The sequence below is a fragment of the Silurus aristotelis genome, assembly GCF_946808225.1.
Source record: "Silurus aristotelis genome assembly, chromosome: 15".
Taxonomy (NCBI): domain Eukaryota; kingdom Metazoa; phylum Chordata; class Actinopteri; order Siluriformes; family Siluridae; genus Silurus; species Silurus aristotelis.
In genome coordinates this window covers 24,014,669-24,027,462 of record NC_139588.1, presented here as the reverse complement: position 1 = coordinate 24,027,462, position 12,794 = coordinate 24,014,669, and the positions used below count along the sequence as shown (strand labels likewise).

The 12,794-nt window shown below is 44.4% G+C and overlaps 1 protein-coding gene across 3 annotated transcripts; it reads left to right on the top strand.

The window, feature by feature from the left end:
- The first annotated feature begins 1,687 nt into the window (after positions 1-1,687).
- LOC310737964 (cell division cycle-associated protein 4) lies at positions 1,688-9,460 on the top strand. Of its 3 annotated transcripts, none has more exons than XM_083562776.1 (3): positions 1,688-2,025; positions 6,875-7,515; positions 8,926-9,460. In XM_083562776.1, the coding sequence occupies exons 1-2, from the start codon at positions 1,898-1,900 to the stop codon at positions 7,476-7,478; spliced, it is 732 nt and encodes a 243-aa protein (XP_083418902.1). In that variant the 5' UTR covers positions 1,688-1,897; the 3' UTR covers positions 7,479-7,515; positions 8,926-9,460. The 3 variants fall into 3 exon arrangements, with proteins under 3 accessions (XP_083418902.1, XP_083418901.1, XP_083418900.1); XM_083562775.1 differs by having other exon boundaries at positions 8,900-9,460; XM_083562774.1 differs by lacking the exon at positions 8,926-9,460 and having other exon boundaries at positions 6,875-7,744.
- The last annotated feature ends 3,334 nt before the right edge of the window (positions 9,461-12,794 follow it).

Here is a 12,794-nt window from a genome sequence, read left to right as displayed (position 1 = left end):
GGGTAAGGGATTAATATTGTTATATATTAGTTATATATTTGCTGGCAGTCCTTTTATAGTCAGAATAGGTTGTGATTATACACTGAGAGTCGTAAAGAAAAGACAAATGATAAACCAGGCCATTCAATGGCACGTTGGAGGCTTCACACTCCAGGTGAGAAACATAGCTGCCCTGTGATGGGCCGTCAGGAACAGCAAAGCTTCTGCCCTAAATTATCAATCACTGACTTATGTTTATATTTTGTCCATGAATATCTATTAAAATCTTCCCAGTAACCTGTTCTCTATATTTTATAGTGTTTCTCTTGGGTGCTCGACATTGAGTTTCTAGTCAATCAGATTTCTCATAATGTTTTGCTAGTGCTGTGAGTGTGTGTGGGCAGCCACAGCAGAAAGCACATGCTGCTAGAAGCTGATGCTTTAACCAATCGTATATATTTCGAGTTGGTGAAACTGGGGCCATCTAGCAGGCGTACAATCATGTCTGCATTTACACTTCCTTTGATTGGACGGTCAGAGAGTGAACTAATCAAAGCTCACAACCCGCATCTGTAGCAAACTGCACAATGCTGGATATCGTAAGGAAACGTCACCAAAACACAGTTAAAACTGTTTTCAATCTTCTTTCTGAACCATGTATACTTTTGCCGTTTGTTTACTGTAAAAAACACACAATTTGCTTTCATTTCAAATCCCCAGGAAAACTAACACACTTATAAACCGCAGGAAACCCTGGGGTGATGTTACGAGGTTGATCTCGATGCTTCTGCTGGAGATGATGTATGTGGTTGTTCATTGGGTTTCTTGCTTTAGTAATGACCTTTAATCTCACTGTGTGGGTTTTCTGTGTGTCTGATCTACTGCACTTCTCCATAATGAAGCTTCGCCCCCAAAATATCCCCGTTGATTAGTATAGGCGGGTCTTTAAATGATTGGCAGGTTGGACATCCAATCAAAAACAACCATTGTGGACCGAGGTCAACTATCTAGAGTTTGTCTCAGAAACGTGCTGAAGCGAGGAATTAAATATATTTATATAAATTTAAATATATATAATATTTACATATATTCTAATTTTAATATGAATAAATACATATCCATCGTGTTTACATTCAAAGTTATTGATATGTCATAATATTTCCTTCAAATGACTTGCGCCATTAAAATGGTGGCTACTACCGGAAATGACGTCAGAGCTCTTAACGCCACCGTTTAAATTTCCAGCCTCGAGTTACGAAAGTTCAACAATAAAAACAATATGTCTGTTTAACTGGTGATTAAAATAGTATAATTGTTTATGAGTTAAATCTAATAGAAAATATACGTATATACACATGTTTATGTTACGTTTATTTATTTATTTATTTATTTATTTTTTACCGAGTTTATCGGTCACGTGTCCGTGTGGGCGGGAAGGTAAAAGGCGGGCAGCCAATCAGAAAAGAGTCGTGAGGCGAGCAGCGAATGATATGCAGTTACTAGGCGGGCTCGAGATACGAGTGAGCCAATCAGCACTCGGGAAATATTTCGTCGGGCCAATCAACGCTCTCCCACCTGACGACCGTCCATCAGCTGGACTTTTTTTTTTTTTTCCTTCCCGGAGCTTCTGTCACATAGATTGGGGACTGAGTCCGGCGTACAGCGCTGCCTCGGCTCCGGCTCCGGCTCTGGCTCCGGTTCCGGCTCCGGCTCTGGCTCCGGCGTGCTCCGGGGGAAGGTGCGGGTTCGGCGCGGATAAACCCCGGGGAGAAGCGGGACTGTGGAGCTGTAAGGATGTAGTGCAGTGTTACAGTGTGGCGCGGAGTCTGACTTTAACCGTGTCGTGTTTACCGGAGTTTTAATTCTTCACCGAAGTTTCCTTTTGGATTAAATAATTATTTATATTTCACATTATGGTATGGGACAAAGGGAGATTTTACTCCTGAATGCCTCCATGAAAGGGAAGAACACCGCGGGGTGTCGATTAGATTCTGTGCTGAAGAAGGAAGTTCAGCCCGGACCACCAGATGCCCTTTACTCAGCCAGGTACCATCATATCATCATCATCATCATCATATAATATATCATATTATATCATATACACACACTGAGCACCAGCCTGGAGAGATCAGAGGATCAGGAGATCAGAAGATCAGAGTTCACACCTACAAACAAGTGGAGAAGAATTCAAATCAACTGGGTTTCATGTGTAGAAACGCGTCTCGTGCCTGATATCAACAAGTTCTGCTAACTGCTTATTTCTCTCTTTCCCTCCCCCCTCTCTCTGTCCCCCCCCCCCTCTCTATGTCCCCCCCCCTCTCTATGTTCCCCCCCTCTCTGCCCCCCCCCTCTCTGTTTCCCCCCCCCCTCTCTCTCTCTCTCTGTCTCCCCCCCCTCTCTGTTTCCCCCCCCCCTCTCTCTCTCTCTCTGTCTCCCCCCCCCCCTCTCTCTCTGTCTTCCCTCTCGCTCTCTCTCTCTCTCTCTCTCTCCCTTTCTCTGTTCTCTCTCTCTCTCTCTCTCTCTCTCTGTCTCTTCCCCCCCCCCCTCTCTCTCTCTCTTCCATTTTTACCCTCTACCCACTTCCCCCCTCCCTCTGCCCTCTAAACCCCTTTCCACCCTCGCATCCCTTCCTTCTCCCCATACCCTCCTCCTCTCTTACTCTCCCCCTCCCCCCCACCCCTCTACCTCACTCTTTCACTCTCTCTTCCCACCCTCTCCCCCCCCCTTCCGTTTTTACCCCCTCTCCACCCTCCCTTTCTCCTCATTCTTTTATTCCGGTTGATAAAACAGACTCTAAAAGAAATGAAAGGTGAAGTTCAGGTCTGTGATTCGTCACTGTGTTTTGTTCTTTGTAAAATAATAAAATATTATTAGTTAATAAACTTATTACATTAGTAACTTTAGTAACACAGAAACTTTTTCAATTAACCAAGTGTTTCTTTATTATTTCTCACGATATCTGATTCAGGTTTGACAGCGAGCTCCAATTCTGATTGGTCAGAAGGTGTGGGTTTAATTTTTAAGAGAGTTTTATTGGTTGCTACGGTAACTGTACACTCACACCGGGCTGTGAAGCGGTGCTTGAGGAGATGTTTTGTAGTTTTTTTATGTAAGGAGATGTTTATATCACATTTGTGGCCAGGTGAAGATGGCATGAGTATTTTAGAGAAGCTGCTTGGTGAGGGTGACATGAGGTTTAAAAAATTGTGAAGTGATGTGAGTTTCAGCTAAAGGTGACTAACTTCCTGTCTCACCGCTCTGACTCACTGCCGTCTCTTAGCCTCCATCGCCTCTGCCCATATCAGGACTTCCTGCTCGTCTTTTCTCCTCCCCTCTCTCTCTCTCTTCCTCCCCGTCGCACTTGCATTCCGGCTCTTCTCTCTCTTCAACTTCTCCTGCTGTCACGCAAGCTTTTCCGAGTTGCCTGCTTCTTCTTTTTTCTCTCACCGCTGCTGCTGCTGTTGTCTGGTTTTGTAACGAGGTCTCCTGCCAGTTCCCTCTGTAACTTCCTCTGCATTAGTTCTCAGACGTTTCAGCTGAATAAAGTGAAAAATGAAAATGAAAGCAGCTCGATGATGTCGTCCACATTGTGTGTTATTATTTTTTAGAGTGGAAATATTCCAGTTAACTTGCGGTTAAAAAAACGCTTTTTATGAGAACTTCGCCACCGTTGGTTTAACGGATGCAGGCGGATAATAATGGAAGTGACGGTTCAGTGGTTAAAATGTTGAAATTCTGATCAAATCCCGACACCACTGCTGGACACCTGAACACGTGAGAATGGAATCGAGATCTTGTAAATATAAATTAGGAAGAGAACAGAGATCTCGTGATTCGAAAGTGAGAATTACATTGGGATCTCCAGAACGGAACTGGAGACTTTAGTTGAGATCTCGTGCATGCAAATAGAGAATTGAACCGAGATCTGCTCGATGAAAATAGAGAATCTAATCGAGAACCTTTAAGTGGAAATGGAGACTGAAGTCGAGATCTCCCGGATGGAAATGGAGACTAAATTCGAGATCTCCTGGATGGAAATGGAGACTGAAGTCGAGATCTCCTGGATGGAAATGGAGACTGAAGTCGAGATCTCCTGGATGGAAATGGAGAATTGTATTGAGATCTGGTGAAGGTAATGGGTGCCAGGTGTGTGCTGTGTTTCTGAGAGAAGTGAAAAGGCCGGTGTACGATGATAATGAAGGCCACTTCCTGTCCCTGTTGTGTAAAGAAGTGCTTTAATCAGTTGTAAACAGTTTTTGCTTTGACATTTCTGTTCAAACCCCAGACTGATGAACGATGTGAGATGAATTCAGTTTGATCTGAAATGTATTGAGATGAATTGAGGTTAAGTGCTACAGTCTGCTGTATAATGGAGATAACTTCAAGTTGAAAATGAGGAGCATGTTAAATTTTTTCTTTCGTTTAACCCCAGACATGAGGTCTGCTTATCCGACAAAACCAAGTGGAAGCATAGCAAGATGTTCTTCAAACAAAGCTGTGTCTCCCTTTATTCTCTTATAAGACATCCTTGAAATCACCTGTCACATGGAGACACGAGTCTTGTTGGTGTCCAGCTCAGAACATGGTGTGAGTGATCAGTTTTAGAGGAACCGTCTGATCTGATATTCATGTAGAAGGTGCATGTGAGACAACTCTTCTCACACAATGTTCTGCGCACGGGAGAGGCTGATCTCATGCTGGAGGCTCCAGCTGCAGCCACATCCAAGCAGGAACTTTTCTTTCTGCTGAAGCTTATACGTAAATAATAAAGTTTTGATGTCAGACATCCTCGAACACGTTCTTTTATCGTCCTAGGATTTAAAGCTTCAATGACCGCTTGCCATATGTAGGCTTGCCATATGTAGGCAGCGGGTGCAAATATTTACGCTTAAATACGAATCCATGAATCCATGGAAAGGATGTAGAGTTGAAGAAACAGTTGACTTGTAAATGGTCGGCCAATAGAAAATCGAGTGGGCAGGGCTAACTGAGCACTGATCTATAAAAGGTCGGGAGTGATGTCTCAGCAGAAATCTCCGGCGTAGGTCAAGTAGCTGAGAGGCAAGGCTCCTAGGAGCTTGTGTGGCGTCTGCAGTGACGTACAGAGAGCAGTGGGGGGATGATGGAGGGGGCCGATCCGCCCACACTACAGCGAGCGCAGAGAGGGGCGGAGGACAAACTCGTCTATTTCTGCTCACGCCGGAACGCTCGGATCAAACACCACAATCTCAGTGTTCGAGAAACTTCACCCCGTCTCCACCTGCCCAGATAGTAAACGTGTGGATGGATAATCAGTGCTGCTGAGTGTTACAAATTCACCTGCAGCAGATGTTTCTCCACTTTTATACTCCAAATGTACTTGAAAGTATTTATTCCTCCAGATATTTGTTAAAGAATGAGGCTTTTTATGCATTTAATGTTACCATGTGATCGTTAGAAAGCTGTACCATTCAATTCATTTCATGTTTATTTGTATTGCGCTTTTAATGACCATTGTCTCAGAGCAGCTTTACACAGATAATGTGGTGATTAAAAGTGAATATGTTCAGCTACAAAGAGTCGCCTCCAATCGAAGAGAACACTATCCAGAGGCAGGCCTGGACCAAGTGGGAAGATCCACGAAGGGAAGAGGGGCTGGAACAGTGGTCACTGGAACCTCAGGAGCATGTTTAACGAGAGAGAGAGAGAGAGAGAGAGAGAGAGAGAGAGAGAGAGAAGGAGAAGAATATGGATTAATATGTGTCTTTACTGTTGTATAAAAGTTAATGTCACTGTGCAGTTTACCTAAGAAAAAAATCTACTGACTGAAGACTCTGATCTAAAAGATCTGCCTCCTGCTGTAGTCTTCATTATTTGAGGTACCAACAAATAGCCTGCACCTTTTGATCTAAGTAGGCATGGAGGATCATACTGGTACAGAGGTTTACTCAGATACTGCGGCGTGAGAGCGTTAAGTGCTTTATACGTCAGTAGTAGTATTTTCTAATCAGTGTGAGATGTAATTGGGAGCAGTGTAGATGATTAAAAACAGGGCTGATGGGCTCATTTAAATCTAGTGAGGACTTTTGCTGCTGCATTCTGTATTAACTGAAGCTTATTTCTGCACTTACTCGCACACCCAGACAGTAAAGTGTTACAGTAGTCTAATCTAGATGATACAAAAGCATCAACTAGTTTTTCTGCATCCTGTAACGACATCATATTTCTAATTTTAGCAATATTTCTAAGGTGAAAGAAGGAGATCCTGGTGATATTATTCACATATCAAGCATCCACTGTCTAATGTCCTTTACACACTCCTCAACATTGTTAAGCTGATCTCTCTCATCTGGCTTTGCTGAAATATATAGCTGTGTATCATCAGCATAGCAATGGAAGCGAATACCATGTTTATGTAAAATTTCAACCAGAGGCAGCATATATAAAGAGAAAAGCAGTGGGCCTAATACAGATCCTTGCGGAACACCAAACTTTACCTTAGAGAGTGTGGAGAATTTACCATTTACATCAACAAACTGATAGCAATCACTCAAATAAGATCTGAGCCAAGAGAGAGCCATTCCCTTTATTCCAACAACGTTCTCAAGTCTAGCAAGCAGTAAAGTGTGATCAATGGTGTCAAAAGCTGCACTAAGGTCGAGCAAAACAAGTAAAGAGACAGAGACATCAGACACCACACACTCCTTCACAAAGAAAAACGCATGAAAGCTTGCACTCAACTGTTACATAAACATGTCTTTATAACAGAAGGAAGCGCGATCATGTCGATGATCACGTGTTCTTCAAATTCTTAACGACTGCTACTTTTGTACAAAACTAACTGACCAATCAGAATTGCTAATTTAACAGCATTGTGTAAAAGACGGTAAATGTTCCTGGTTGTGTTCCTGCACAGGTACGGTCTGGGCCGCGGGGTGAAGCGTAAGCTAAACGATGGAGAGGAGCCCTCGCTGGACCTCCCGTACCCCCAGCAGAGGCAGCTGGTGCTGGACCTGTGCCTGGACAAACTGCAGAGCTGGCAGAGCCGTGCCGACCCCAGCCTTCACCGCTCGGTGCTGCTGGCCAACACCCTGCGCCAAATCCAGCAGGAGATGAAGCTGGAAGGCGGAGACGCTCCACCACCTCCATCATCTTCCCAGTTTCCTCCCCTGACCCCACGCCACGTCCCCGAACTCCCGCCTGTATCTCTCGACCCTTCACCGTCTCTCCCCTCTGGACCCTTGTCCACACCGTCCCCGGCGCTCTCGGACGAGGTCTACTCGAAGACGCCCGATTCCCTCTTCGGCACTTTCGAAATCTCCAACTCTACCAGCTACCTGAGAGACCTGGCGCTCGACGACATCTTCGAGGACATCGACACGTCCATGTACGACCCGTCGGAAATCCCGGCATTTTGCGCGCCGAAAGACGACGGGCTGAAGAACCCGTCCAACCTGCAGCTCTGCCTGGCCGACCTCAGCGACCTCGACCACATCATGGACATCCTTGTGCACCCCTGACCTTCAAGCCATCGTGAAATTTACACCGTTTTTAAATGTAATGTCTATTTTTATACAAAGAACTGATATTTATATATAAAACTTTAATCTCTCACACACACACACACACACACTGTAAGGATGCACACGGATCTTTTCCTATATAAGCAGTGTACAAGCAGGGAGCGAACACAAAGTGTTACCACGGAGACTTTTAACAACTAAGAGAACTTTATCTGATTTTTTACTGGTGAACGTGATCCTGCGATAAATCATACACACGTCTATTTAATCAGTAATTACCAGTCATGCACACACTCGCACTACCTCTCAGAAACCAACAGCAATCCCACTCGTACTTTTATTTATTTTATCTGTCTCTCACACACACACACACACACCACTCCCAGCCTGCTCTGACGAAGGACAAAGAATTTCAGCTTTCTGTATGTGTGTATGTGAATACACTCTTTACTGTCCTGTGGTAAATAAAGTGCTGGTGCAGGGTTATGGGTATGTGCACAGATACGCTGTTTCTCCTGAGGGAGGAGAACGATGGCCAAAGGGGGGAAGGGAAGGGGAGGGGGATGAGCTAAAGGAGGAGGAGCCTCATCCTGTGCATCACATGGATGGAGGAAGTTGTGAAAAATGCTGTATTGAAATGCGTGTGTGTGTGTGTGTGTGTGTGTGTGTGTGTGTGTGTGTGTGTGTGTTTGTGTGAGAGAGAAAGAGAATGCAAACCTCAACTACCCCCCAGACTACACACACACATACACACACACACACACACAGAGGCCCCAGTACTTGTTTTCCCCTCTCAGCCAATCGGTGCAGCTTGGGGGCGGGGCTTATTGTAGAAAAACGCTCATCTGCTCAGGGCTCACATGCTGGAGTACAGTATGTTAATGTGTGGAGCCCTGCCATGCTTTTCTTTATCTCCTCTCTCTCTCTCTCACTCTCTCTCTCTCGCCTGCTCTCACTCTCTCTCTCTATTCCTCTGCGTTCATTTGTTTGATTACTCCAGATCTGAAGACACAATAAATGTACAGATACGGGTTACTGTTTAACGCTCTTCCTTCAGCTCAGGCTCACAGACTCCCTCCTCTTCCTCTCCCTCCTCTTCCTCCTCGATCTCACACTCATGAGGCAGAAACCCGACTCGACTCGCCTTCACACTCTCGTCCTGCACTGCTCCATGGATCAAATCAAACCCTGGAGTTTATTTACGTGTCGCTTGATTGTGACCACAGAAACATTTCTGTATATATTTCTTTCTCTTTGTTATAATTTATTGCTTTAATTTATGAGCGAATTCTTCATCATCTGCGTTGTTTTTGTAGAGCGGAATCGTGTGCGATGTGTAGCTCACTAATGAAGAGGGTTTTTTAAAATATATATATATATAAAATGAGTATTTGTAAGAAAGATCGTATTTTATTCAGATTCTCTTCATCCTCCTCCTCCTCAGAAGCCTAGGCGGTTATTCTGGCAGCTCCTTCACGCTGTTCCCACACACCGACATCGCAATAAGAAGAAGATAAATATATAATACGTCACGTCTGGAGTCCTACTGCTTTATTATCTCCTCAACTCCTCCTGACCCATGAAGCTGCACCATCATGTGATTAGATTAATGTAGGGAGCTTTGATATTCCACTGCCTTGATCACCACACACACACACACACACACACACACATGTACATAAAAAGAGCATAAGATTGTAAAAGAAAGATTTGAAAGCTTTATGTCTGTTCTTACGGCCTGAATGATTTTTATTTATGTAATGAGTGAATTATCCTGAAACAATTGTAATCTCCTGTCCCAAGTGCAATATAAACCCTGTGTGTGTGTGTGTGTGTGTGTGTGTGTGTGTGTGTGTGTGTGTCTGATGGACTGACTCGCAGCTCCTGCGTCCTGTAAATAACATCGCTCGTGTTCTATGCAAAATCAGAGTTCAACAAATAAACCTACGTTTAATAAAATCACGTGTTTATTATTATCATCACGTGTCACGTGTTTATTCCTCAACAACCTGCCGAAATCCTTCACGTCAGTCTGCACCCCACACAGCAGCGTGCTGAAACATCTTCAACACCATTTGCTGGACCTGCTGACATGTAGCTCAGGTGCTACAGGATCACTCTTCCACTGGATCATTTCTGAGATGCTTCTCCACATTGCTTGGAGACAATAGATGATTAGACTCAAAAACACAAAGCCATGAGAGGAATTCAGAGCCGAACACAGACAAGGTTGGAGAAAACCTTTCAAAAGGTTTGGAAGAAGCAGGACCCTTCATAGACTCTTCCCAGACCATCATGGGTTTAAGACGTGACCAAGAACCTGGTTAATACTCTGGAGGAGCTCCAGAGATCATATGTAGAGGTGGGAGGAACTTGCAGAAGGTCAGCCGCCACTGCAGAACTCCACTAATCTGGACCAGAGAGATGCATCCCCTCATTGAAGGACTTAAGTAAGAAATGAATTGCTGAGGAGGACAAAAAAACATTTCCACTGCATTGAAGGTTCCTAAGAGCACCATGAGTCCTTTCTACATGGAACATGTCTGGAACAAACAGGACCCTTCCTAGAGCTGGATGGTCACTGGTTGAGCTGCAGAGAACATGTGTGGGGAGAAATAAAGTGTTCAATGAGATGTTTCTATTTGGTGACTGTGCCCTAAAATCTAGTGATAATTAATCTGGAATCTCCACACACATCAGCATAGAGCTCAATCAGACTCACCATCAGGTTCCTCATCACCTCTTTCTCACATGGTTGCCAGCACCAGGACGAGTCCTGGTTGTTCCAAACTTCTACCATGTAACAATGCAGGACTTCATTGTACCCTGAGGAACGTCCAATGCAGCAGAAATGGTTTGTAAGCATCCTCAGACTGTGCTTCTGAAACTCACAGCTCTGCAGCCAGTTCCTTTCACTTCCTCATGGTTTTCTGCTCTGATCTGCATTTTTAGATCTTCGTGTAGGGGGGGTCCATGTGGTGGCTCCGGCAGTTAAGGCGCTGGGTTGCCGATCGGAAGGTCTGGGGTTCAAGCCCCGGTATCGCCAAGCTGCCACTCTTGGGCCCTTGAGCAAGGCCCTTAACCCTCTATGCTCCGGGGGTCCATTACGAAGGAAATATCAAGGTCCGTGACGTCGGAGTGACGTGGGGCCGCCTTCCCGTGGGCTCACCACCTGCAGGAGGGACCGTAAGGGACGGTGCTGTGAGGATTGGGCAGCAGTCGAAGGCGGGGCTTAGACTGCTGCTTAGACTGACTGCTTAGACTGCGAAGGCTTAGACTGCTGCCCCTGCGACCGGGATTACGGATAAGCGGGAGTGAATGAATGAATGTGGGGGTCCAAATCTGTAGAATTTGCTCCAGTCAAGTTGTTTGTTCCAGAGAAACCATGATGCTCCTCAGCTACACATCAGGGTGGGAATACTTATGTTAGTGTGATATTGCAGGTGTTTTTTTACAGTGTAGACCATGTAGGTCTGGATTAAAATGGATTAGCTGAATCTGACGTAGAAGTGAAGTGAAATGAAAACCTACATCAGTACACGCACAGCGCCACCTGCTGGGCCTTCTGAACGCTTACATGGTCGCAGAGGAGAAAAAGTGTGAGGTGGAGCAGTGTTGGGAGTATGAGCTGTTCTGTTTTCTTTCTGATTCTTAATCCTGCATTCAAATTTACTGTAATCACATATTTTATTCCGCTAAAGAGACTGAAAGAGAGTTATATCTGGTCATTATATTACTGTTAAAACAACTAATATAATCTGAGTCAAGAGATTTTTACTGACTCTGATTCTCAAGAGAGAGGAGGTGTAACGGTTAACAGCCTGGTGTGGATCCACCAACCCGTCTCTGAACATCAACAAAACTAAAGAGATGGTTGTGGACTTAAGGATAGCACAGAGCAAACAATCTTCACTGAACATCGATGGATCCTCAGTGGAGATCGTCAAGAGCACTAAATTCTTTGGTGTTCATCTGGTGGATAACCTCACCTGGTCACTCAACACCAGCTCCATCACCAAGAAAGTCCAGCAGCGTCTCTACCTTCTGAGAAGTCTGAGGAAAGACCATCTCCCTCTCCCCATCCGTGACTTTTATAAATGAATGAATTTGGGCTGAAGTGTAGACTACAGTCTGACCTGCTTACAGCAGAGACGCATTGTAGGATTGGTGGATGAACCACTGTAAACAGGAAGAAGACGCGCTGTAGGCGTGTCTCCGTTTATTCAGGTCTGTGCGGCAGTAATGGCGAGTCGAGGCGAGAGCAAGACGAGTTTCTCAAAGTGGAAATATTCTCATTATTTCACTTTAGTTGAGAATAAAGACAAAAACTTTTAAGTCAAATGTAAGCTGTGTGTTTCTGGTTCGAAGCTCGTATCTACTGCGATAAACAGCAACTCCAATATGTCGAAGCTCCTCCAGAAACTCCATGCCTGAGGAGCTAGAAGCTAGAAGCTAACCCGGGGTTCTGTTCTACATTGTTGATAGTTTTCATACTTCAGCTGTGAAAGGAACATGTTTAGGAGCTCAACACAACAGCAGAAGCCACTTTGGTGTTTGATTGTGAATCTATTATTCAGCTTGTTTTGTTATTTATTTCAGAAATCCTTGTGATATATTCAGTTTGTGCTGCTCTGACTTTAATAAAATAGTGTTTAAAAATTACTTTGTGTTTAAGTCAGTTTTGTGTTTGTAGACCATAACGCATAAAAGGGCATTAATGGGAACATTAAAGAACTTTCTTTAAAAAAGTAACTAAAAAGTTACTTTCAACAAAGTAACGGAGTTTCTTTTTGAATGAAGTAACAAGTAACTGTAACTAGTTACTATTTTTTAGTAGAAATCACACACTTCACACACACTCCTCACATACACACACTCCCCACACATACTCCTCACACACACCCCTACACACCCCTCACACACACTCTTCACACACTCCTCACTCACACCCCTCACACACACTTCTCACACACACCCCTACACACACTCCTCACACACACTCTTCAAACACTCCTCACACACACACTCTTCACACACACCCCTCATCTGCATCTGCATCACAGCATGTAAAGACCAACCCACTACACCTTTAACTGCCCTCATGAAGAAGGAGGGAGAGAAGGAAGGGAAACTGGCGCTTCAGGGCTACGTGACCCACATGAAGAAGGGTGAAATACGCATTTAGAACATTCAAACCATCGTTTTTTTAATGAAATAAGATTTTATTAATGAGATCTTGATTATGTGGTGTTTAATATTGGTTTAATGTTGGTAATATTTTCTCAGGGTATGATTCTGCCTACAGCTCCAGGG

Coding starts and splice junctions, on each gene's coding strand:
- LOC310737964 (XM_083562776.1), top strand. CDS start 1,898: ATGGGACAAAGGGAGATTTTACTCCTGAATGCCTCCATGAAAGGGAAG. Junction 2,026..6,874: donor GATGCCCTTTACTCAGCCAG/GTACCATCATAT, acceptor GTTCCTGCACAG/GTACGGTCTGGGCCGCGGGG.